The sequence below is a fragment of the Anopheles stephensi genome, unplaced genomic scaffold (genome assembly GCF_013141755.1).
Source record: "Anopheles stephensi strain Indian unplaced genomic scaffold, UCI_ANSTEP_V1.0 ucontig137, whole genome shotgun sequence".
Classification (NCBI taxonomy): Eukaryota; Metazoa; Arthropoda; class Insecta; order Diptera; family Culicidae; genus Anopheles; species Anopheles stephensi.
The window spans coordinates 52,415-78,091 of record NW_023405055.1 but is presented as its reverse complement, the minus strand read 5'-3'; the positions used below and the strand labels follow the sequence as shown (position 1 = coordinate 78,091).

At 43.1% G+C, this 25,677-nt stretch overlaps 2 protein-coding genes across 14 annotated transcripts; one reads left to right on the top strand and one right to left on the bottom strand.

The window, feature by feature from the left end:
- The first annotated feature begins 946 nt into the window (after positions 1-946).
- LOC118515305 (cartilage-associated protein-like) lies at positions 947-3,319 on the top strand. The gene is made up of 8 exons (XM_036061979.1): positions 947-1,175; positions 1,259-1,869; positions 1,939-2,082; positions 2,153-2,337; positions 2,400-2,524; positions 2,595-2,737; positions 2,811-3,014; positions 3,099-3,319. Exons 2-8 carry the CDS (start codon positions 1,282-1,284, stop codon positions 3,180-3,182), a joined length of 1,473 nt encoding a protein of 490 aa, XP_035917872.1. The 5' UTR covers positions 947-1,175; positions 1,259-1,281; the 3' UTR covers positions 3,183-3,319.
- A 2,848-nt stretch (positions 3,320-6,167) lies between these two features.
- On the bottom strand, positions 6,168-25,670 carry LOC118515307 (sex-lethal homolog). 13 transcript variants are annotated; one of them, XM_036061985.1, is made up of 7 exons: positions 25,529-25,651; positions 23,967-24,414; positions 22,868-22,913; positions 21,699-22,061; positions 19,488-19,780; positions 19,237-19,400; positions 16,817-18,169 (listed from the first exon to the last, which is right to left on the bottom strand). In XM_036061985.1, exons 2-7 carry the CDS (start codon positions 24,011-24,013, stop codon positions 18,042-18,044), a joined length of 1,041 nt encoding a protein of 346 aa, XP_035917878.1. In that variant the 5' UTR covers positions 24,014-24,414; positions 25,529-25,651; the 3' UTR covers positions 16,817-18,041. The 13 variants fall into 13 exon arrangements, with proteins under 13 accessions (XP_035917885.1, XP_035917886.1, XP_035917878.1 ...); XM_036061984.1 differs by having other exon boundaries at positions 25,423-25,644; XM_036061987.1 differs by having other exon boundaries at positions 23,967-24,258; positions 25,529-25,641.
- Between the last annotated feature and the right edge of the window lie 7 nt (positions 25,671-25,677).

Here is a 25,677-nt window from a genome sequence, read left to right as displayed (position 1 = left end):
TGTCACCAACACTATCGCACGCATGCACTCGCAAATGCCGGTACAACGTGGTTTACAAAATGCAACTTTGCCCCTGCGCTGATACCACACAAAAACGATGCCATAATTTCCCCTACCTTGTTGACGCACCTTTGGCATAAAAGGGGCAAACATTGCGATCAGCTGCATCGGCCGTTGGCGCCGTGTTTTGCCCGCAGCAATGCATTTGTGTTTGTCTCACGTGCACACGTGTGATGATGTTTGCTTCGGGACTTGGTCTCGGTGGTGGCGAAAAATAATGGCATTATTGTTAAGCTAAATAGACACTGGTTCGCAAGTACAGTAATTAATTTTTTTCTTTCTCGTTTTATAGTAATTTAATTTGACCCCATATTAGACAGCGATGGCTGCCGAGGCAATGTGATATCATTTTCGCGGTGCCGTTATTCAACTAAAACCATCTGAGAATTATTTTATGGCGATGCGATGCCATGGGGATTTCCTTTCTGCAAACCCAATTGCCCCAAAACCCTCCATTTACTTTAACCGCTTCGAAACCTCTCAAAGGTTGGCCGAGTTAAATTCATCCATCATCATCTCCAAAATCGACAACGATAGCAACGAAGTGTAATCTAAAATTCTTCTCCTGTTTCTAGAATCAAAAAAATCCTCCCCCATCAGAACCGATATTAATGCGCGAACGTGCATTCCTTGCAACATAAAGCAAACCAGCTAGTTTGGTTTTGTACGATCCCATACCATAAGCGTTGATTCTTGCCTCAAAAACGAACGTTTGTTTAACACATGTTCGAACCAAACGTAAAAGCAACGGCGGACAGCGAGAGCGAGTAAAACTGTCCATCAGGCGCATTTTTATTGCTCTTATCGACCCACACAACACGATCGCGACCAAGCTCGAAGACGTAAGCGTGTATTAGTGTATGCGTGTGCGTGGTTCGGCTGTAGCATAAAAACCTCGGCGTAGCGTCGTAGCATTACACGACGATCGTGTCGTGGTGTCTCTTTCGCTCTTACGTACACTTGTCCGTCCCGATGGACGGAAACTCGTCCAAACAACGCACATGTGTGTGAGCACGGAAGTGATCGTGTGCTGTTGCCTGATGCTGCTGCTAATGAAGAGTTTCAGATTTTTGTGCTAAATTTCTGTGTCCGATAAGGGGCGATTGAATAGCGAGGTACGTGTGAGTATGACGAGTCTCCAGTCACAAAGAATGTGCTGCTCTAACATTAACCAGTTTTGTTGGGTGCCAATTTCCAGAAATTTACGACCGAAACTGTAATATGATCGTGGACGTGGATGTGATCGAGACGATGATATCACGCAGACGCCGCTATAGCTGGACAACGCGTCTGCTCGCCATCGGTTGCTGCTGTCTGCTCTCGCTCGCCCGGGCCCAAACGGCAAGCGATGCAACGTCAGCATCTTCCAGCGATCCGGTGGGCGCAGTCGTCACGGCGGCGGACGTGTCGGATGAGTATGACCGGCCGGAAGACGGCAGCAGCTTCATCGATCAGTACGAACAGGGCGTACAGGCGTACCTTTCGAACGAATGGGAAGACTGTGTGTACTTTCTCGAGCGTGCGTTGGAGGGCTACCGGACGTACTACGAGTCGGTCGCCAACTGTCGGATGGAGTGCGAGTATGCGGCACGGGACGTGAAGCATCGGGGGGACTTTCTGCACGGTAGCAACATCGACAATCTGCAGCACTACGAGCTGATCTTGCGCCGTACGCTCTGCCTGTCCAAGTGTGCCCGAAAGTATGCGATCTATCGGTATCTGCCGTTCAGCGAGGACTTTGATGGTCACTATATGGACATATTTCAGGAGCTGAAGATATATCCGTATCTGTACGCTTGTTACGTGAAGGTTTGTACCGCAAGAAGGCGGGGACTGCTGTGAAACCGCGCTATTAATACTCGTTGTGTTTCTTTTCAGTCAAACCGTGTAACACTTGCCGCGTCGGCCGCCTATACGTACCTGGTGAAGCATCCGGAAGATGCGGCGATGAAGCGAAACTTCGAGGAAGCGATCGACCTGCCCGGCATCGATCGAGACGAGATACACGATCTGGAGGAAAAGGTAGCGCAGTCAGATAGGAGGGGGTTTCCTGTTTTCCAAGAGTCACTACGTGATCCTCCCTATTCTCTAGAAATTCGTTGACCTGCTTATTGGTGGAATCGTGGACGAGCAGGACGGCAACTGGGAGCGGGCGATCGAGCGGCTCGAAGGTTCCATCAAGCAGTACATCTTCGACGAAAACCAGTGCCGCGCGTTCTGCGAGGGTGAATTTGACCATGGGTTCCTGCCCGACTTTATCACCGCCATCGGAAGTAAGTGAGATTGGGGATGGATGGTGGTACGTTGGCTGCTGAGACTGACTCTTCTGTTTCCGGTAGATCACTTACCAACGCACTCTACTGCAAGCGCAACTGTACCTCCAACATGGGCATGGTGCGAGGCAAATACTATGAAAATCTATTCCCGCGCCACTATCAACATCTGCAGAAGGCGTACTATCATGGTGAGGATAGGGATAGGAGTACAAACAAAAAATTGAACAATGCATTGATTGAAATGGTGTAATTGAACAGTGAAAAAGTATGAGGAATCTTATCGGGCCGGTATGAGCTACCTACTGTTCCACGTCGATGATCTCGATATGCCGGAAGCGCTGAAAACGATCGAAGCCGAAGCGAAGGGAGATGTGACGGCCGTCTTCTTCAAACCACGCAGGGTAGGATATTTTTGCGACGCTTGCATCGCCACAAGTGGGCTCAGTTTTCAATTCCCAATTTCCTGCCCAACAGGAAGCGGTCGAGTACAACGAACGGATGCAATACGAGGAAAAGTTGGCACGATTCGCCAAACAGGAGTTTGATCTGCTGGAAGATGGCGACGGTTCGGACGAGTCGGACTTTGACCAGATGGATGTTGATGAAGTGATCGAGGATGACGTTTTGCTGCCGGCCGCTCAGCAGGAGGAAGATCGTGCAGAGTCGGAACAGGGCGAGGTACACACGATTCGTCGTCTCTCCTCGAGACACTTGTTTCTATATTAATCTGGCATACCTTTTTTCCTTTATCCATTTTCTAAGGATACTCAACCACCAGCAGATGGCAACAACAATGAGCTATACCCAAAAGAAACGATCGGATATAACGATCGCGATGAGCTGTAAGAGAAGCTAAGCTGGGTGAGAGATTCATTTCGCCGTCGAGCAGGGATCGCCCATGTAATCCACCAGAGTGTGCCATAGCGGTGTGTTTTCTAGGTTATTTTAGAAATATATTATAGTCCCACAGTACGTGCAAAGAAGGGCTTTTTGCTGATGTAACTATTGAAAGCAAACTCAAGAGATGACGACTCGAAGGCAACAGCTGTCTTACTAGCATCTTCCTGCTAACATGTGCCTGTCTAAGTCTATGACTTTTGCACACAAATTGCACATATGATTCACGGCCACTGTTCCTATTCGGTATTGCACAAATCTTTTCGTCAAATTACACAAATCAAGTGCGAAAAATTGTTCTTTACTAAAACAAAAGTTAACGCTATCACGGACGCTCAGACTGTAGAAAGCTTCTTTGGCGGATTACAACGTAAAAGGGACTTTACGGACTGGGTCGTCCGGTGTCATTCTCATGAAATCACCAGCCCACAGCTCGTAAAGTTCTTCTTCATAGCGGCTTTTCCATTGTCCTTTCACATTTACGGGGGCAAAAAGCATCTTCCTCTCGAACGCGACTAAGAGGGCTTCGTCATTGTTGGACAGAGTCCATGTCTCAGAGGCGTATGAGAGTACTGGGACTATAAATGTTCTGTACAGTCCCAGCTTCGTCCGTCGCGACAGGTATTTAGAGTGGAGAAGTTTCCTCAGGCTGTAGTATGACCGGTTGGCCGCCAACTACCTTGAGCGTAACTCATCATCAATTTTGTTGTCGGTGCTGACATTTGATATCAGATAGGTGAAGCTTTGGACGACTTCGAAGGTGCGGTCACCAAAGGTGCGGTGGAGCCACCATCATTTTGGGTTTCGCCTCGTTAATCTCCAACCCGAGGTTTGGAGCCGCTCGCTCGATCCTTTGGTAAGCTTCTGCTACATAGGAGAGCCTCAAACCAATCTTGATTGACTTATAGAAGATAGTCCCCGAAGATTACACTTCCTAGAGGATGTCTCTCTCTCTCTCTCTCTCTCTCTAGCGCCAGATTGAAAAGGAGACAGGCAAGCCCATCTCCCTGGCGTAGGCCCTTGATCTAAATTTTCCGTTTCAGAATCCTCTCTGATCGTTTCCAACTATATCTTCTCAACCCCGTAATACCCCTGGATTCAACATCGTAATACCCCTGTAATTGCTGCACTCTAGCCTATCTCTAGGATTCACTATCCTACACCTCAGTAATAGTTTGACGAATTTGCTGTGCGAGTGCTGCACCACCGTTCGGTTACTATTCCGTCCGTGCCCTGGTGCCTTGTTGTGCTTGAGCCAACGGATAGGTGGAAGTAGCATGATGGATGAACATTCTGAAAATTTCACGTTGGACTTATGTTATAAACCTTAAAATTTTTTTAAACAAGCATATTGTTGTGTAAATTTTATAAAATACTTAAATAAATATTTTTCCCGTTTTTGGGAACAAAAGTTACTCACGTTAAAACGGCTGTAGCTTGCCTGGAATAGGGTTAATAGAATTTTAAAATGGAAATACATATGTTATAAAAACCTACCTAATTAAATATCAGTTTTATTAAAATAAAATAAAATTAAAATTTATAAAAATACATAAAAAAAGGTTTTTTAAATTATTCTTAAGTAAGAAACCCGTTTGTTTTTCTTTACTGTTTTTTCTTCAGTGTTTTATTTCGGGTTTGTTGTCTTTAATAATGCTTTTACATAGATCAAACATATCTAAACGTTGGAAAATGTACCATTTCAAATATATATATAATATATGTGTATGTATATATGTATAATAATATAATGTATCTAAACGTCCGTTCTATTGGGTTTGGGAGGGGGGTGTGTGGTGTGGGTGTGTGTGTGTGTTTTTCTTCTCATCCTTCTATTCTGACCGGTCTCCGATCCGATTGGGGCCATCCATAGCTGTCCTCGTCGATCCTTTCTTCCCTGTTCAAAGTCTCCGGATCTTCGCCAGCTGACTCATATCTGGCATCTGGTTCGCGTCCGTTCGTCGTGTCGTGTTTTGTGTTGTATGGTGTGGAAATTTCACAATTTCAATTTACCTACGAATTATAAGTACTTCTTTACAGGATTTTGTTGGTTTAAATGAATTCCTTGGATAAGAAAAGTCGTCCTAGAGGCGTCGTCCATGCCGTCGTATATGCCGTATTCTTCCGTCCACGGGGCTCTATGTATGTCTTTAAAGCACGTTCTTCTTCAGCACACACACAACAACAAAAACAAACACGTGGTTCACGCGGGATAGGACGCTTCTTAGGAGCGAAGGAAACAAACGGCTTATCCTAAGTTAAATAGAGTTCTTTTTAGCTTGCTTCATTCGGCTTCTCAAGATTTTCGTTTCCCACTAATATTTCTCGTAATTTACACACACTATCACACACACGCACACGCGCGATGCATACGGTGCATCGATTCGATTCACACTTCATTCACACACACACGCACAGGGTTTATTCATGTAGTTTTCATCTCTCTGTTGTATTATGTTTTACTGGTTACTGTTTTTCCTCCGTCCTGGAAGCAATTGTATCTCTCTCTTCGTTTTTCTTCTGTTCTGTTTTCCCTTTTCTCCTCTTTTCCTCTTCTATTTGGGAAAAGTTAATCAATTTTCATTTAATTCCTTCATTTATTGTAGTAATAGTGTGCCTAGTGTGTGTGTGTGTGTGTTTTGGGGTTTTTGAATTTTCTCTTTCGCCTCCTTTTGTTTTGCTGATTTCTTACGATCGTGCCTTCTTGCTTACCACGGGATCGTTTGTCTTCGTCTTCTCTTCATATTATTCGCCATATATCGTTTAGTTTTATTATACACTTTCTTTCACTTTAGATCAAGTTTAGTTATAGACGATCTGCTTTATAGTTTTCTTTTTCCATACATTGCTCTCTCTCTCTCTCTCTCTCTCTCTCTCTCTGGTTGACACAACCAAAAAATCACAGCTAATAACTAGATCTTATGTTTCGTTTCCTTTTTTTTTTGTAATGTTTTCACATTATTTGCTTGGTTCTACTTTTTATTCGAGAGCAATAAAACAATTCAAACGCACACAGTTATATCACACGCACACTCGCACACACAGGCGGACCACACACGCGAATTCATTGGGGAAGGTCGTTTGAATGCCTTATCTGGCGCCACTCAGGATTATTAGTCCGGAACTGCGGGCTCGACTATTGACAGAGTTAACCGAGCTTCTCTAATGCAAAAAGGAAGCAAATTTTCAACCTTGTCCCCCTTGTTTTCTTGTCCTTTGCCTTTGACACTATAGTTGTGTCTGAGCGGTAGCTCTTAGGTCCTTCTCTAAAATAAGTAGTATTATAAATACAATAAATACGGGCTTTGCTTGCTTACTTTCTCCATCTTGCAGCTATCATAATTGCATACACGCTCTATTTGCACGCTCAACTATTTTGAATAATTGACAAATTAATTTGATTTTTTTCCTCCTGTACACACGCTCTTACTTCAACAAATCCACCACACTGCATTTGATGAGGAGGAGGAGGAAAACAGCTAGTACTGCTAGGAAGAAAGCTTCACACGTTGAACACAGTTTGAATTATTTGCCACGGGTGAACTGAATTACGGAAAACAGAAATAATTCATTTTATGTACTAAATGATGACTCGAACGGAAATTTGGTCTTTGAGGACGATTATCTTGGCTTAGGGACGAACAATCATGATCCTGTTTGGCTTGTTACAAAGAGTGGTGGCCACTATTACTTATCAAACATGGCCTAAAACATTGAAGTCTCAAGATTGGGAAAATATTGTCTGCTCTTTTGAACAGCAACCGAATAACCTCTGGATCTGGACTATGGTACAAGCACAACACAAAGCTTTAAGGTAACCTCAAGATTTTGGCTCAAGGTACTACATGAGTCGGGTAAAATAGATGGCACACGTCCTTATTAGACTTAGACTCACGCCGTACCTGGAAGATAACTTGCCAGCCACCAGTTCGCCATGAGGCGTAGAGGAGTACAGCGAGCTCATTGGCTGGATCAAGTGGAATCAGACCAGAGATCGATCGGAGATAGGATACAGCCGATGGTGGAGGAGTGTAGCCCTGGATACGGTTACTTATTAATTACATTAGTTCCAATAATACGCAAATTCTCCGGGATAGCCACTTTACTTTGCCAAAGCGAGAGGTTTTCCATCAAAGGGTTGCAAAGTTCCATGATCGCGAATCTTCTCGCCCTGTATGCGCGATTCACTCGTTTCTTTGCAACACTCCCCTAAATGATTGAAAAGCTCCATTAAATAGAGTGAACCCACGTACTTCGTCAAGTCTAGACGCACGCTACGTCAATTACAGTTTTTCTTAAATGGACCTTATTTTCTTGGACCTATATGTCCGCATCGTTCGAGAAGTGGTGCCTCTATTAATTTTCAAACATGGCGTTCAATTGATGGCCGACGTGAACAGTGATTCGTAGTAGTAATCACGGCATGTGGTCAGCATTATCTCTTCTTCCTTGGATATTTTAAACCTCTGAAGGGTCTCGTGACCTGCCCCCCTTTTTTTCTTTCTGTGACTTGATTTTACACGTAGCTCAGTTCTTCGTACAGGGAGGCTCGGTCATGGTTGGGATTTGAACCCCGGTCCTACCGAGGAAGTTCAGCATTATCTCCTAGTACATATTCCTAGTTCTCTCCTAGTTGCGGTATAACGCAGAGTCTTGAGATATCGTTGAAGATCATTTTGAAGAACAATTGTCCAAATTTCCCACTTGGTGACCGATTTTTTGAAGAGGTTTTTTTTCCAACAGAATCATGTATCACCCAGTCCAAAAAGCTAACAGAATCGTCCTCATAGTCGAGTGCCCGGAAAATTCCCCCTTCGAATCACTGTAACCTGTATATACACAACGCACACACACAATTCAACACGCACACGCAACTAACAATTCCACTCTACCCGGTTACAGAGAGAATCTCTATTGCTCAATCCTACTTTCTTATCTGCTACGTCTGCCCTGCCTGTCTTCTTCCTTATTTTTCTTTACTCATCATTATTATTTGTTTTGTTCCGGTTTTAACATTAGTTTTCGTAGGAATAGGAGAACAAACAGAATGTATATATGTTTTTTTGTTTTGTTTGTATATATATATATATTTATATGTATATATGCCATTGGTTCAATATATAAGACACGTAAATGTTTTTCTTTTTTCTTTCGTCTTTTCAAGCTATCTCGTACTACTACTTAGTTGCTCTTGTGCCATAACATGTAAACTGTATTCGTTTTCGTTTTTGTTTGTTTTTTTTCCTGTTGTTTTACTTAAACTTTTCGTCCTTCTTTTTTCGTCCTTCTAGTCGCGTACTCTGTCCTTACAAGCTTTTTTGTTCCTCTCTTACTCACTCAACTACTCTCCGTATAATAGCAGATTTTTCGTTAGCTATTCGCGTATGTTTAGTTCGTTCGTTTCACTAAGGTATGGCGCGGCCACTAGTCGAAGTTTTGCATGCCCAAAAATTAATAACGCCAAGGAACAAATAGCGAATCTCCCTTCTCCGACTTCTCAGGGGAGAAGCTCACCCCGTTCACGTGCTTTTGGTTGCTTGTAGTTAAAATTAGCAATGCGCAATTATAATCATCGCTTTAATCACTAATATGGAAGATCAAACTGCTAATGCTAAAGCCGGACAAAATCGGATGTATCTCTCCCCCGTGTGTGTGTGTAAGAACATGGTTTTTGATTGAAATCTTTTGGCTCTACAACTGCAGGGTTTTGTGTAATGTTTTGTGGAGGAAGAGTTTGATTTTTTCTTTGTCTGTTATATTAAAGTTAGTAGCAGCAGCAGTGTGCTCGGAATGCTGCCCGTTTTCCAGTTTTTAGTGTTTTTAACTTGCTTAATGAGGTATGGAGAGCGAGATCGAGAGAGAGAGCGAGAGAGAGATAGAGAGAGAAGAGGATTATCAATTGGCGCAACTGGCACCGCAAATGGCAGAGTTTTGGGACGAAAATACCAAAAAACGGACGAATGTCGCCGAATAAAGGAGCGCTACTGTGTACTTGTCTGTCTGTTGCACTATTCTTTTTTTCCTTTTTTAATTTTCTCTATTCGTATAGACGTCTTTTTTTTTAATTCTCCTTTACGAACGTTTTTCTACAATTTCTGTTTTTTTTTTCTTCTTTTTTTGCTATATTACTATAATTTCACGTCCATTGTGTATCACACGGTTTTGGTTTTTGCTTGGTTTTATTGCTAGAATGAGTTCAATAGTTTGATCTGCTTGCTATCGTGTGTGTATGTGTTTCCGGAGCTTTGGGGTAATGCTTTTGGGAGGAAGCATCATTCAAAGTCTCTTTTAGTAAATTAAAGCGTCAAATAGGAAAGTAATTTATGTAAAATCTACATCTCCTCGCAATTCCCGGGGTTTCCTTTTGTTTTGCTGGTTGTCAAATACCTTCGAGTTTACACTACAAATTTCGAATTCCAACTGGCCAACTCCTACCGTGTCGATCGTGATTTTTATGTGTTAGTTAGGCTCGACGCGGCTTTCACCTCTTGGAAATGTACAGGGGAGTTCGGGATAAATTTAACAGTTTCGTAAATTAATTAAATTAATTAGGCGAATAAAATACAGGCAAAGTAAATCATAATTATATCGATAAGATTCACTCACAATATCCACCGATTGATCGATTCGATCAGAGTTTTAATTCTGCTTTCGAACCACGAACAAGCTGATGCTATAGAGTCCTTGGAAAGGACTTCAGAAACTCTTTAAATTGATAGCTAGGCGTTTTCAATGACCGGGATAACGATCATACTACAGCGTGAGGAAACGTCTCCACTCAAAATACCTGTCGCGATGGACGAAGCTGGACTGGGACTAGCTATAGAATTTATAGTCCCAGTACTAACAAACGCCTCCGAGATATAGACTCTCCCCGTATATGTGGAAGATCAACGGAGGAGCCGTCACCATCGAACAACGAATTAGACTCGCCAGGCTCCAGTGGGATGGTCATGTCATGAGAATGGCACTAAACTACCCAGCCCGTGAATTACTTTAAGGCTGTCCTCACGGACAAAGAAGGTATGGTAGGCCCAAATTGAGATGAAGTGACGGCGTTGATGCATCCGCCAGAATGGCCGGGATAAGGGATTGGTAGATGACGGTGCTGTCCGGTGGCCGAGGCGACAGCGGCGCCGGTCTTCACAGAAAGCCAGAAATGGCAGGCCGAGACCTCTCGAGGTTGTAGTGCCACAGAAGAAGAAGAAGAAGATGACGGTGCTAGACCGTGTATCGAGGATTGTTACAATAGCACCTGGCAAGTAAGTAAATAAGTAAGTGGCAAGGGACTGAATCCTGCAGTAATATATAGGGCCAGCCATATATAGGACAACCTCTTCAAAAATGCGGAAGCATTAAATCGCCTTCAGAGGATACATATCCAAAAGTCATCACTGTTTGGAGAAGTGGAGTCTGGACATTCCTCACGTAATTGTCCTGATACAGTCTAGGCTTCACGCCTCATTATTTTTACTGCTGTATTCAGAGGGCATTGGGTAGCAGTCATCCCGAACCGTATTTTGAAGGCGAATCATTGTGATGCAAGCCATTCTATGCCATCCATCCAAACTTTAAAATGACGAATATTTTGGGTATCCTACGCGAAGAATATGAAATTTATCCCGAACACCCTTGTATACTTTTATGGAGACGAAGTCCTTTTTTTACTGTACAGCTAATCTCCCAGTCTGAGGAGTTTTGGATTTTTTAACTAGCAAAAGTGACAAATGGCAGCAGCTAGCGTTTCTTCTATTATGTACTCGACAAAGAAACAATTCTTGAAGGCTGTCAGTCGAGTGTTGTACGGGCCAAGAAAAACAAAACCACGGAACGGTGTTAGGAATTTTAAAACTGCGAGCTTAGTGAAAGAGCTGTCTAAGCAGTTGAGGGCGGCTACTATCACGTTACACGCTACGTCCTCCCGTCATGATACTCTAGTGAGCTTTACAGTAGAACCCTGTTTTCATTCGTAAGTGTGGCTAGAGATTTTTTGTTCCTATTTGTTTTGCAGTAAGTTTTTGAACGTTTTTGCTTGCTTTACTTCAATCAGAAAAAAAAGTCTTATTATGCGGCGTTCGCTATAGCGTTTTATGAGGATTTTTTTTTAAATTCCAGTGAGATCTCTTCTTACAGAAACAACCACACTCACTCGTACTAACCTAAAACTAGCGCTGTGTGGTCGTCGAGTTGTGCTGCTTACAGATGGGAGCCAAAAAACCAGTGGATAAAGTGTTGCTGACAGCAGCTTCATGCGACCCCAAGTTGCCTTAGTTTAGCCAAATATAGGAAGATTCATTATGCCTGATGCGATCTGATGATCGTGCTAAGTAGTTGCGATTCGCTGAACACAACAGGGTTGTGTGTATATATAAAATCTGTCTCATTTACACGCTCGATACAGCAGCAATTCCACAACGTGTCGGGTCAATCTCATCACAACTATCGCTTTTCCAAACTACTTACTGAACAATCGAGTTACTGCTGCAGGTGTGACGTATAACCAGTGTTGCTCTTTGTAGCTGCGTACGTCCTATTTTATGTCACTTAGGCTAAAATTGAAGTTTTACAACCATCATTACACGTTTAGATCGTCCATTGTTGGACGACAGACTGCGCGACCGTTCACGAACTCAACGGTTTTCGATGTTGCAAGCAAAGCACACAGAGGGGTGTTTAAGCACATCAACACAAACCAAGGCCCTTCGATCTGACCCGGAGATGCTCCCGATTTCATCTTGTCGAACAAGGAAAGTTAGTAAAATATTAACGAGTGGTGCGACCGGAGCAGCCCACTCGATCGATCACTATACTTCATCGAGTTCTGACGGGGAAGCATGGCTGAAATGTGAAACGAGACGAGTTCGGTGGCGTCGGGAAATGATCAATCAAAATTGGGAGTGGGTAAGGAAATGTGGGGGTTCCATTTTTGACAGCGCAGGATCAAAGGATTGGCGTGGAAAAAGTGAGACAAGTTGTGGTTATTAGTAATGAGCGAAAGATTGTAATAGTTGACCAAAAATGTGTGTGTGTGTGTGTTTTTGTGTTGGTTAAGAGTAGAGAAGGATGATCCGTTGGTACGAAAGTGTAAGAAAAGGAAGGAAAGCTACAAAGCTATAAGAAATTAATGGAATGAATAGAATAGAAAACGAACGATCGAGTAAATATTTCTGATTTTGCCGGGCTGAAACAACTTACAACTAAGTTTAAACTGAATTACTCTCAACAGACAAGCGATAAGTTGGTAGCTACATTTCCCTATTATTGGGGTTAGTAAATATAAATCAAACTCAAGTCTAGTAGAGTTGCTTTCTTATGTTAAAGTTTTCACGTTTTCTCCTTGCTGTCTAAAACTCGTCACTGTACGTAGCACTAGTAGCTGTTCGGAAACCTTGGAAAGTTGTATAGGCCACAGTACGATGGCCAACCTATATAGCCGTTTAGAGCAGGGGTCTCCAAACTGTCCTTGGGCTCTTTGTTTCTGAAACGAATTTTTTTTTTTGTGTAGGAACACGAACAAGGAACAAACTGCTCAAATCAAATTTTATATCCTCAAGACAAAACAATAAGGTTAGGTTTTTAACGCGGTTTTTAAAATAATTTTAAATGTTTCTTTTAATGAACAGATACAATTTTACATTGATCCAGAAACACAAGATAATTAAGAGCCTTAATGAATAATTATGGGGCGGTCTGGTGGCAGAGGCAATAACGGTGCCGGTATTCATACGGCAGGACCGGGGTTCAAATTCCATCCAGACCGCCTCCCCGTACGTAAGGTTGACTACTTTACTGCGGGTAAAATTAAGTCACAGAAAGCTAGAAATGGCAGGCCGACACCTCGCGAGGTTGTAGTGCCAAAGAAGAAAAAGAAGAATAAATAATTGTAACTGGAAAATAGAAATAGAATTTTTTAGGTGAACTAGCGCTATGCTCGAACCATTTCTGGACACTTTCAGATTGAATTGGACACCGTTGCATATTCATGGCAACTTTTTTTCTTTTTCAAGTTAAATTGATTTAAGCCGTCATAATTAATAAATAAATAAATAAATAAATAAATAAGTTAAATTGATTTCTTGATTGAAATTGATTCAAAACATTGATGCCTCTTGCCAAGTATCGAGAAACTGTAACAGTGTCCAGTTATATCTAAACATTATCCATAGCACCAAGTCAAACCCTCTGTATTTTTAGCTTCTGGAAAATTAATCCATTTGAGTCATTAGCTAATTTTGAACATTTTATAGAAGGATTTTTATAACAAAAAAAATCCTGATAAATTTAAACTATTAGTAAAGTCTGTGAGGGAACCAATTGGAGAGCCTCGAAGCTTGGAGACCCCTGGTTTAGAGTAAGAGTTTTTTGCAAGTGTTTGCAATAATAGATAAGCACACTTTTCAACATGTGTGTGTGTGTGTGTTTTTTTTTTTTGTAGTAATCAGTCCAACTAAGATCTATAAACGGAAGGACGAAATTTGAGTAGATCGTTCTTGGTGTAGTGGTAGAATTTCACCTCCTTGCACATCTCTACTTCAAGTACTAACATTCGCCCGTTCGTTAAATGAGCCTGTCCATTTGGTACACCGCCTTTTCTTGGAACACAAGTCTTCAGCCACTGCCATCGTGCGACCACATGAATCTCCTCTACTAGAATAATTGGGGAATGATATCTGGAAGCTACCTTTGATATAAATACTTTCTCTACATAATGCTATCCATGCTACAGCTCCTAAACGACGTCTAAGTCTTACGCACAAGTTTGGTTTTAGTTTCTCCCTTCTCTTCTCTCTATATATATATACACAACAACGGCATAGTCATACACACGCGGCTCGTCGCTCACGCGCAACGCACGCACAGTCTATAAAGTTTGCGGTTTTAACAAAAAAAAAAGTTTAGTAGTTTGATTGAGATATTGTATAAAAAGTCTTACGCATTAATCTCACAATAACGTGACGCCAACTGCTCGATCGCCTGTCGGTGGCTCTATGATGGCTGTCACTCGAATCGCTCCCCCCAGTGAACGGGTGGGGGTTTTCCATTACAAAACACACACACCTCTCCTTTGTTCCGATTTTGTGGTCGTTGTCCCCCAAAAGTTTGCGTTCGAGTTCGGTTTTCTCAGTGCTTCCATAACCTATCACACTACTGTTGCTGCTACTGCTGCAGAACGCAGCGATAGCAACGCTAGATTGCGACTACGAGCATTACTATCTAGTAGTACCTTAAATATCAGTAAGGATACGAGTCAATGTTGTTCCTGTTGCTAAAGTCCAATCCATCGGCTAGCAGCAGACACACACAACAAACAGACAGTTTTGCCAACGTCGATGGCATAGGAACGAACAGCCGAACCAGCGCAGAACCAGCAGCGACCGATTTCCGACCGACGTTGCGAGAAATAGAAATGGAAGAAAACAGTATCAAACCATTTGAGAGAGAGAGTGTGTGTGTGTGGATGAGTGGTGTACGATCGGCCACCAAAGACACGTGACCCATGTGTCCCCCCAAATGAACTCCAATGAACAGTGGTTCGTGTGTGTGTGTTTGTTTGTGGGCATGGTATTACTGAGGAAAGGCTGGCCAAAACGAAACGGTCGATCCGATCGATCGTATGATTGCAAAAGGCGCCATTCTAAATTTTCATACACAACACATCACGTGCATCTACTACGTGTGAGCAATAATAATACAAAAGCAAATAAGTTTCGCACTTCTCTACAGTGTGTGTGTGTGTGTACACGAAAACACATATGGCACATCAACATCCCACGGTATTGCAGGCACGAAGCAAAACGGTGTCACGATCTAGATGAGCATTTGGTGCTTCTTAAAAAAAGGGAATGAATGATCTGTTTCGCTGTGGTGGATTTTCCACGCAAAAAAAAAATAAACCTTGATTCCCAGGTTTAATGTAATGAACACTTATAAAATGTTGGGAATAGCACGAAAACAACCAGGAAGCCAGCCAAGGAAATAGAGCGTACTACTAAGAGAGCGGTATGGTTTACTGGAAAGCTCTTGGCCTGTGGTAGAGGCGAGTGATGCGGGAAAACCGGGGGTCGTTGACTACATGATAGACTAGGGGCAGTGGATGAGAAGAGCTATTATAGCCATTCATACATGAGCAGCTAACACTAGATATCGGTTTTCGAATCATTTATAATGGTACTTTTGAAACACTCGGAGAAATTTTTCAATTCCATACAATGGAATGTTGCATTCTGCTTGTTTTTCTTTATTGGCCCTACAACCTTGAACGGTCCTGGCATACCATTTCTGGACAGAAGGAATGTTGCCCTCAGTTAGGGGAAATTTGCAATTAGCAATGAATTAAGAGAGTGACAAAATTTGTTATGTACAGTAGGATTTACGCCTAAATGTATGCAATCCGCAGTACACGTTGCGAAAGCTTCACAGTGTGCTTTCAGTGTGGTCAAAAATGGTTGAAAAAAGTCGAATGAAATATTGCTTATTCTTCGATTAAATCCCCCTTCCTCTATCAAGACCATTTATATTGGCTTACACGAGCTAAGTAATAGTTTTTGGTCACGCTAGGAGTGACCAAGAAGGCCTACAACACACACGATGTTCCCGGACTGTAACGAAACATTGGTTCGATGGATACTTGTTAACGGGCATAGATATTCAGAAATGGAGGAAAAAGAAGAATAATAATATTTCAAATCACTTCTTACAATGTATATTATCATGCTCGCTGTCCAGTAACAGTATTAGGGAACAATGCACAATGTTTATATGAAACGAGTTATGACCATACAAAAATCCCACTGTGCAATAAAAATGACAAGCCACAGTGCTACACACAAAAGATTCTAGGAGGGGAGGCTTCTCGTGTCTTTTACCAGAGATTGATCATTAAAATCATAACATTTTCCAATTTCAATCATTGAGATACAGGGTTTCTCGGGCCAGCTCAACAGCGTTACACAATCTCTCAACAACATAAAATGCTTTCCCGAATTCTTACATGCAATTCGAAGCCGGTAACCCATGGAAAAACATGGAAAAACAAACATTCAACTGTGTAAAATGTTAACTCGACAATGGAAATTGAGTTGGGATTTTACGGAGTTCAAAATTTGTTTTCTCATGTTTCCAAAAAGGGTTAACGAGGATGAATTGCATATAAGATATCGGATTATCGTTTTATGCTGTTTACATACAGTGTTACAATGTTGTCTGGGAAACCCTGCAATTGCAGGTCGAGTTGAAAAATTCCCCTAACAGTTTGCAACCATTCTATTGTATGAATGCTCTATTCTACTATCTTGCTGAAACATTCCACTGAGAGATTCCAACGTTCCATTATATGATTCGAAACCCTGCAAGTGTACATCACAACCAGCAATTCGTCGGCCATTCTTCTACTGCATCTAAACATCAACCTTTGTTCTATCTCTCTCCTTCTCTCTGATGGTTGTATCGCAAACTCCTAAAAATAAAAATAAAATACACATTAACACAAAAAAAAAGAAACACATCCACCATCTTAACCATTAAACTTACGCGTCTTTTTCATCTCATCTCAACTATCACCTATTTAAAAAAAAAAACTCTCGTTTGCTAAATTGATAACGCTATCAGTATTTATTACGATACATAGGATATTAACGATAATATGTTGCCGTTACGGTTAACTGACTTACGATATGTTTGCAAACAAAGGCTTACCGACCTAAAACATTAATTCTGGCCTTCACACTCCAACCGTACACACCGTGGTCCTCCGGTCACATTTTTCCCTGGTTGGTTAATCAATATTATAGTGTGGCAAATCAAGCCAGTGCTTATAATGACTTTGGTTCTTTTTGCAACGATGATAAGTTTAGGAAAGCTTCATCGGAAAAAGTTGTTTCTGGTGTGTGAGATTTTTTCAACAATCCCTTCATTACCTTACTTTTCAAAATAGTTCTGCTGGTGATGGTGATTATTCTGTTCCGTTATTTTCTGTGACCGCAGCAGCACCATTTACTGATGAATTTGATTTGAACGATGTGTAAGATATGCTCGCCTGGGCTTTTCTACTAAGCTTGTCTTTGTTCGAGCAAAATCAACAACAAAAGAAACTAAACATTTACACAGAAAAGGGCATGATAAGAACAAAGATGTTGAATAATTACATGAAACACTCACACGCACAAAAAAGCCTAAACAACCAAAACTTGCTTGTAGCTCCCGAAGAATGCATCGAACACGTGCTACAAATGCTATAAAAAAGGCTTAGGAAAAAAAATCCTATTCTTCTCTTAGGATTCGCCCATTCTCTCGGCTTCTCAACACTTACTTATTACCATAAATTAAACCAACTGACGGTATATGTATATATAAAGAGGTGGCCACGCATTACCCTAAGATGAGGCCAACATTCAACGTAGATCAACAACATTAATCCTTTTTACACGGGGCGTACAACACATCGTTACTGAAGTTCCTAAGGAACTCACTCGTTGACTGCTAACAAAAAAAATCCTATTTCATATTGTTTTGCAATTAGCTGACACTAAACGGTATTCAAACCGTTTTTCTAACTTTTTCCTAAAGCTACGATTAAATTCTGACTGAAATAATATTCGTGTTTTATCAGTTAATCCAAACACCATTCATCTACATGATTGACAAAGTAATTTGAAACACCCGAACAAAGCGTGTTGCTCATGCATATATTCATATTAAAAAAAAAAAACTTAAAAATCAGCTACATTCAATTTTTGAAATCAATTATCAATTTACAGGGGTGTTCCGTTGATAATGTAAAAGCGTCGAGCGTTGATCATGACAGGCGAATCAATTACATTTTTTAGTAAAGTTACCAGATGATATTGTAATCGAAGCCGATAATATTGTACACGAGCTGTCAGCACTCGAGCAACGGCTCATCTCTGAAGCTTTGGTGACCATTTCATCTAAGTAGCCTACAAAAAAAAACGATGCTTGTACATTATCAACTGAAAACCCCTGTAAACAAAGGGAGGAAAATTCCTCACATATGCGTTATGGTAATACACATCTGGCTGTGGGCAATAATAATAAAAAGTCTTGAATAATTGAAAGCCTTAATAAAACAAGCCACTCACACTATAATTACAATAAAAGGCAACAAGTGAATCATAAAAAGAGAGGGAGATGGCGCGAGAACATCACATAAGATAAAATAGAACTATTTAAAACTAGGTAAGCAACAGAAATAATGATGAAGGAAGTAAGAAGTGTAGAACTAGAAGAAGAAAAAATAATAACAAAATCATATCGGAGAGACAGGGACAGACTTTTTGAAAGCCATTTTGTTGTCCCTCCCTCTCGCACTCTCTCGCTCTCTCTTTTGCGTTGCATTCTAATTGTAAACATATATAAATGTATTCCCAACGCAACTCCAGGAGTGATACCAGGAGCAATGACAATAGGATTAAGCTCAACTGATGGCTCTAGTGATGCGCAATCCTGTAGCCAGCGTTGCTCGGGACAGCTTAAGAAAGCTTTCCGTGTGACTAAAAACTTAATTAGGGATTTTTCTAACCTCAAGTGGGACAAAACTTCGCTATATTGGCTTGAGCGCCAATACAAATGACAGTTTTCTCTTTCGAGTTCGGCTTAAACTGCAGCCCAACGAGCTGAGTTGCTATTAAAAATGTGTGTGTGTGTTTTTGCGAAAGAGAGACGAATAGGCTGATTATCCCAAAAAAAAAAAACAGGGGGTTCTTGTTATCCAATTAAAAGCACGGAAAGCTATCTCAAGCCGACCAGAAAAGCGCAGTAAGAATTGCCGATGCTCAATAATAAAAGTGTGCAACTGGGATACTGTCACGGAGCAATCTATTAAGGGGCGAAGAAACCCTTCAAGAAGATGATGCACACACTAGGATGGGTCTTAAGGATGGAGATGTAAGTGTATGCACAACCGGGGGGTGTGTGTGAAGGTGTTTGTGTAAATGAGTATGTCAGGTGATTGTTCAGTACGGTGTATTGCGCATTCGTACTCTACCTCTATTGTTGTGCACGATAGAGTTGTACGAGGGTACGTAGAGGGCCGCCTTTGCTCGCCCATGGTCTTCCGCGACCCGCACTATCAATGGTTGATTGCCGCCCTGCGGGATCACATTGTTGAGGGCCGATATTGCTTCCTGCGCTTCCTCGCGCTTATTGAAACTATCCGCGTATGAATGGAAAGAGAACACAATCGTTAAACCATCGAAGCGGTAAGGTAGAGGTGACACTACCCGGCCTGTGACTTACCGTACGAAAGCCACCCCACGGGGCTGACCGGTCAGCTTATCGCGCAGGATGTTCTTCTGCACGATGGTACCGTACTTGCCGAAAATGATGTCCAGCTGCTCCTCGGTGATCGTGCGCGGCAGGTTCGTAATGTACAGGTTCGTCTCCTTGATGTCGTCGCTTTGGGGCCGCGCGTACGACACCTTTAGCCGCTTGTTGCGCAGCGGATAACCGTTCAGACACTTGATCGCCCGCTGGGCCGCGTCCTCGTTCAGGTAGTTGACGAAACCGAAGCCGTAGCTGTACCCAGTCTGCTTCGGTTCCAAACGGATGGTTGTATGTGGAGTAGACGGTAAACGGACAGAAAACAATAAACTAGCAAAATCACGGATGGTGCCTCATACCAGTAGATAATTCCAGCAACGTGGGGCATATCCAGGCGATGAAAGCAATATAAATACATTTATCAAGCTAATATCTTAAAACCTAATTATTTCCGTTCGATCATAACTTAAAGTTATGACATACTCAGACAGAAAGATTCACTTTCAAGTGTTCCCGTACAATGTACGGCGTACATTGCATATAATATGTCGAATAAGCGTTTTATGTTGTTGACGGTAAAAGACTCCAGAAGCCCCCCCCCTGACAAAATTTGTTAGGCACTGTAGGATTTACGCCTGAATGTATGCAATCCACAAATACACGTTGCGAAAGCTTCACAGTATACTTTCAGTTTGGTCAAAAATGGTTGAATACAGTCGAATGAAATATTGCTTATTATTCGATTAAATCCCTTTCCATCTATCCTGACCATTTATTTTGGCATTTGAGGGCTAAGTAATTATTTTCGATCGCACTTGGGGTGGGCAATCGGACTTATAACTTGCACGGCGTTCTCGGACGGTAACGGAACATTGATTCGATGCATACTTGTTACCGGGCAGAGATATTCGGAAAAGGAGGAAAAATAAGAATATCAACATTTCAAATCACTTCCTACAATGCATATTATTATGCTCTACTCGCTGTCCATTAACAGTATTAAGGAACAATGCACAATGTTGTTATCAAACGAGTTATGACCATACAAAAATCCCACTGTGCAATAAAAATGACAGGCCACAGTGCTGCACACAAAAGATTCTAGGGAGTCGGGGGGGGCCTTCTCGAGTCTTTTACCAATGAAATTAAAAAAAAAACTGTTGCCATATAGTGTTAAAATGTTGAACTGGCCTGAGTAACCCTGTAATGACTTTCTACGAGACAATGATGCATCACAAGGAGCATTGTCCGTCATTATAGAATTTCACTTTTTTCCTGAACGATTTTTGCATTTTATACATCAGTTTTCTTTAGACAATTTTCTTTCTCAATCTACAACCTAATAATCGACTTTATATTTTCATTTAAAATCTTGAAAAGTAAACAAAATATTAAATAACAAACAGTGTTATCGGAACAGAACCGCTCAGATATTCCCTTGCGATGGCCTAGAACAAAAAAAAGGCCGGTGTCAACAGGAAGTACCAGGAATGTAATCGTTTTCCTACTACCGAGTACTATAACCGGCCCAAATTGAACATCCATTTCAGTTCAGTTTTTCGAAAAACAAACCAAGACAAAAGATTCTTCGAAGAAACACCATTCTCGCAACCTTTCAATAATGCTCTTAGAAACGGTGAGTAAGGCTGAACTCGTCCTTCCCTTACAGCTTCTTCTGGGTATATAGTTTTGGATGCCCTACATTACACGTATAAGCCGCAATTATGTTATTTCTAATGCTAAATTACTGCAGTCACCGCGTCCGGGCGCAAAGTGCTACACACTAACGATGCCCCCCCCCCACCATTACCAAATGGCAAAGACGACTCTTCCCGATGATGATGATAATGATGATGATAGCGATGATGATAATCGGCTCGGATGCGAAATGTTCCAAATGCTTGTGGACTGTGTGCAGCTAGCTTTTCAAAACCCACAACATCTCATTTCCATCGACTATCATCACGAAATGTGTGTGTGTTTGCCTGGTCTATATTGGTTGCGATAGGTTGTTTAGTTTCGTCCTTTTTATCTTTCATTCATTCCGCTTAGCACCGGTCTAGCAGTCACTAAAGCTAATTGTAAAGTGGGCCTTTTTATAGTCGTATGGGGCAGGAGTATGAAACCTGCCTGACCTGAGCACGTGAATCGCGAGCGCTTGGTGTGGTTTCGTTCCGTCGAGCATACCTTTAGATCTCGCATCAGTCGACAGCTCTCGAGCGGTCCTATCGAGGAGAACATCGAGTACATCTCCCGCTCCGTCATGTCCTGCGGCAGATAGTTGACGATCAGGTTCGTGCCGGCATTGCCGCCGCCGCCACCACCGGACGACGGCCCGCCCGGCCCAAAGTTCATGCCGGTCAGCGAGCTGGTGCTGGACGAGGCCGTGTGATGATGGGACGATGGTTGGCTGTGGTTGTGGTGATGGTGATGGTGATGGTGGTGCGGTGTCGAAGGATTCCCACCGCCGAACGTACTGCTCGACGGCATATCGCCGTACAGCCGGGGCCGGGAGTAGGACGAAAAGTCGGCATCCTGCAGGTAGTTTGACTGGAAGATTGCAGAACAATTTGAACTTTTTTATGCGCGCCAAACGCGCCTGCTACAGCGCGCACACGGTAGTGCTCGGTTGGTGGTGGTACAGACTGGCGGATTGTGTCCCAAAACGAAACTGAAACCTTCCTCCCCTCGGCCTACCCATGTCTCCGTGCGTTTGTGTTCCTTCTTTTTTGCGCAAAGAGGGTCGTTCCAAGAATGGGCATGCGAAATGACGAAAACGTACTTCTATTTAACATTCCAGGGTGATTTATAGCTGGTGATCAGCATATCTACAACTTAATCTTTCCTCGAGATGAGTCTTCGAAAACTCAGCTACCACACTTATTCCTATCGACCCCGTTATCAAAACACATCAAAATTTATTCGTCCTTAAGACCGAAAACACACACACACACACACAAACGCACGACACGTGGTCGAACAAACGTACGGTACACGATGGTGTGCTCGAGTGTGGTCGATTGCCAACAAAACGGACACACGCGGCCGTACCCGAACAACGGTTCCGACGTCACCGTCGTAATGCAGCAATCTTCGTGGACAGGTTGTCGCCACAGCTCTGGCGAGGGGAGCAGCGACAGACCCCTGTCTCCGTGTATGTGTGTGTGTGTGACGGAAGAAACGCATTTGAGAAAGCGGAGCAAGATTTGACTATTTTCGGTAAGGAACACAAACGCATCGGCATGCCGAGGATCATCGTCGTTCTAGAGGCAGCATCTCCAGTGCACTCCAACCAAGCGCACCGTAAGCGCAGTGTGTGCGCGAGCTCTGATTGGAATTATACAGGCAAATCATACCATTCCGGAGGGCAGCGAGTGCGACATTCCCCAAAGCCGGCCACTGCTACGGTTTTCCCCCACCCAGCGGTAAGCAAGCGTGGTGCGCGTTCGTTGTTCGATGTTCACGTCGAAGCCAACCGAAAATGAGACAACAGAAATGAAAATCAAAAACGAAATGAAGGAAAAAAAGAAACATATTGTTAGTAGAATTAAGCACACAACCGAAGGCTCATGTAAATGTTGTCGAATAAAATTACATAAAATGTAAATAACAACCCATCCGCCGCACTGTGTGTCCGGCCGTAGTATCGATGACGGTCCCCCCGATGGTTGGGACCATTTTCCCGCGGAAGGGAGGATTGGGAAAATGGAAAATAAATTCATAAACGGAATTGATATGCTCGAAGACGGCCCACTGGCGTTATACATGGCATGGACACGGCGTTGTACTGGCGCGCAGCAGCCGCATTAATCTGTCCCGTCCTTCTACTACGTGCGTGGCCCCGCCGCCACGTGCAGTCGGGAAAAGATGATGAGCCAAACAAAAAAAAAGGATTGACAGCAGGAAAAGCGAGGCCTGCTTGCTTGGTTGGGCCTGGTGTCCGATAGTCCTTACTATATCACTCAAGCGACTTGATTATTATTTCAAAGTGGATCATTTTTATCGATTTCCGCGCGCCCTTTCTCGCAACCGTTTCCCCCCTTCTGCCCCGTTACCATCCCTTCTTTGTTTTCTCCACAATACACACAGGCTCGTGTGTGCGCTGCTGCTCCCTCTTCATCATTGTATGCACATTTTGGATGTGTTTTTTTGCTGCTGCTGCTGCTGCTGCTACTGTTTTTCCACCTCTTAGTCATCATAATGATCTCGAGCCCGTTTTTGCATACTCGCATACTCTCCCATCATCGTCCTTCGGACTGGGTCAGCCTGATTGCTTTCTCGTACCATTATGTGTATAATCGTAGTAGGCTTCCCAACAACAACAGCACAACACACCAGTTCAATCGCACACAAACATACCCATGTGGACGTAGATTTGAATTCTCCACCGCGGCCCGGATTTTGTGATTTTTCCCCCCACACCCACCGAACCTCCCCCCGTTTCCCGAAACATACCTTGATCGAAAGGATGACGAAGGATATCCATTCATTTTACTGTACATTTTCTCCTCGTTGTGTTAGCAGCCGCACGCTGTCCACGGGCTTCACACAGCTACTACCGCCGTGCTAGTCTGGTTGGTTCACTTATTCAGATGATGTTATTTATTTCTGCTATTCCACACGCACACACTGTTTCGTACCAGCTACTTGTCCTTCTCCTAGTGCGAGGAGGACACAGGACACAGGACGAACGACGCGAGATGACGACGATGTTGCGCTGATTGCTGCTGCTGCTGCTGCTGCTGCACTACACACAACACAACGAGGATGGGACAAGCCGCTCTCGCAAATTAAATAGGCCTTCCCAGATTGTGACGTTGCCACTGTCAGTGTGTGTGTGCGCCTGTTTCAACGGGGGTACACTGATAACAAACGGCACACAACACCACCACTATCCGCCTCCCTAACAATAGGACCACACAATATAAGTAAGCAGGATATGGGAGGAACGGAAAAATATACACACTAGCAGGAAAATCGAACCATGCCACACGCGCGCGAGGAGACACTTTTCACGTTCTGTGTGTGCACTAATCGTCGTTGTACAGAGAGATGTGTGTTTTTTACGTTCTGTTCTGGCACCCAACAAAAGTGCACGGACTGCTTCGATGATGTTCCGATGCTCGCTGCTGGGTCTAATGAATGCGAGACCGAGTGGGATTTTCTTTCTTTTGCTCTACGAAACCACTAGCGCACATACACACTCGCACACTAGGCAACGTTTTTCACACTAGACTGTGTGTCCGTGTGTGTGTGTGTCACAAAACAGGGAGAACTTTTCCGAGGCCTACTAATGATGCTGTTTTTCCACACGCAAATTGCTTCCGTTGCGAATGGAACAAAAAGCCATAGAAAATGGTATTATCCACCAGGCGGGGGACCTCACTAACACGCAAACGAGCACCGCAAATTGAAGGTAGTATTGACGGTGAAATGCACGGTTCCACCTTGCTAAGCTTCTATCGTAGAAAGCAAGAATGCAATTCTTTAGGCCACTGACACACACGATGCATATCACACGATGGCCAGCCTATCGAAGCTGGTGTCTTCCCTCTTTTGGCTGTGTAGCTGTCACCTGCTCGTAGCGCACACACAGAAGAGAGGAAAAAAAACACACGCACACACAATCAGGAAGACAATTTTGCTGCAGTAGCCCGATTTTCGGGAAGCTTTTCCGTCTACAGAAACCGCTCGCTGACTGTTGTATGTTTCAACGGTGCAAAAACCGGAAGATTTTCCAATGCGTTTTCACCACCAGCGAAACTGCTGCTCATCATCATATCACCAGAAATCTTTTCGCATCACTGCTACTCCCTTCGATGAGGGTTTGAAGGGGGGGGTGCAGAACCAAATGCGTTTTCAGCCTTCGTATCGTGTTTGTGCTGTGGAACACGGGAAGCAACACACAAACCTCGAACGAATCCACCACCTCTGGGACGCGCACGTTAACGGGTCGAAGAAAGAAAACTACACCACCGTTTCGGGAGGAAAATGGTCAGTGTTCTGAAAATTCCTACGCTTTCACACTCCTCTTTTGCACCCGACCGATTCCTATCTTTCGCTCGTATGCTGCTGCTGCTGCTGCTGCTGCTGCTGCTGCTGCTACTGCTACTGTCCCGTTCGCCTGCACAACTACCACGGTCGTCGACGCACACTAAACAACTCC

Coding starts and splice junctions, on each gene's coding strand:
- LOC118515305 (XM_036061979.1), top strand. CDS start 1,282: ATGATCGTGGACGTGGATGTGATCGAGACGATGATATCACGCAGACGC. Junction 1,870..1,938: donor TGTACGCTTGTTACGTGAAG/GTTTGTACCGCA, acceptor GTTTCTTTTCAG/TCAAACCGTGTAACACTTGC. Junction 3,015..3,098: donor CAGAGTCGGAACAGGGCGAG/GTACACACGATT, acceptor CCATTTTCTAAG/GATACTCAACCACCAGCAGA.
- LOC118515307 (XM_036061985.1), bottom strand. CDS start 24,013: ATGTACAGTAAAATGAATGGATATCCTTCGTCATCCTTTCGATCAAG. Junction 22,914..23,966: donor TCGTCATCCTTTCGATCAAG/GTATGTTTCGGG, acceptor GGAAAACCGTAG/CAGTGGCCGGCTTTGGGGAA. Junction 18,170..19,236: donor TATCGTGCACAACAATAGAG/GTAGAGTACGAA, acceptor TTTTTTTTGTAG/GCTACTTAGATGAAATGGTC.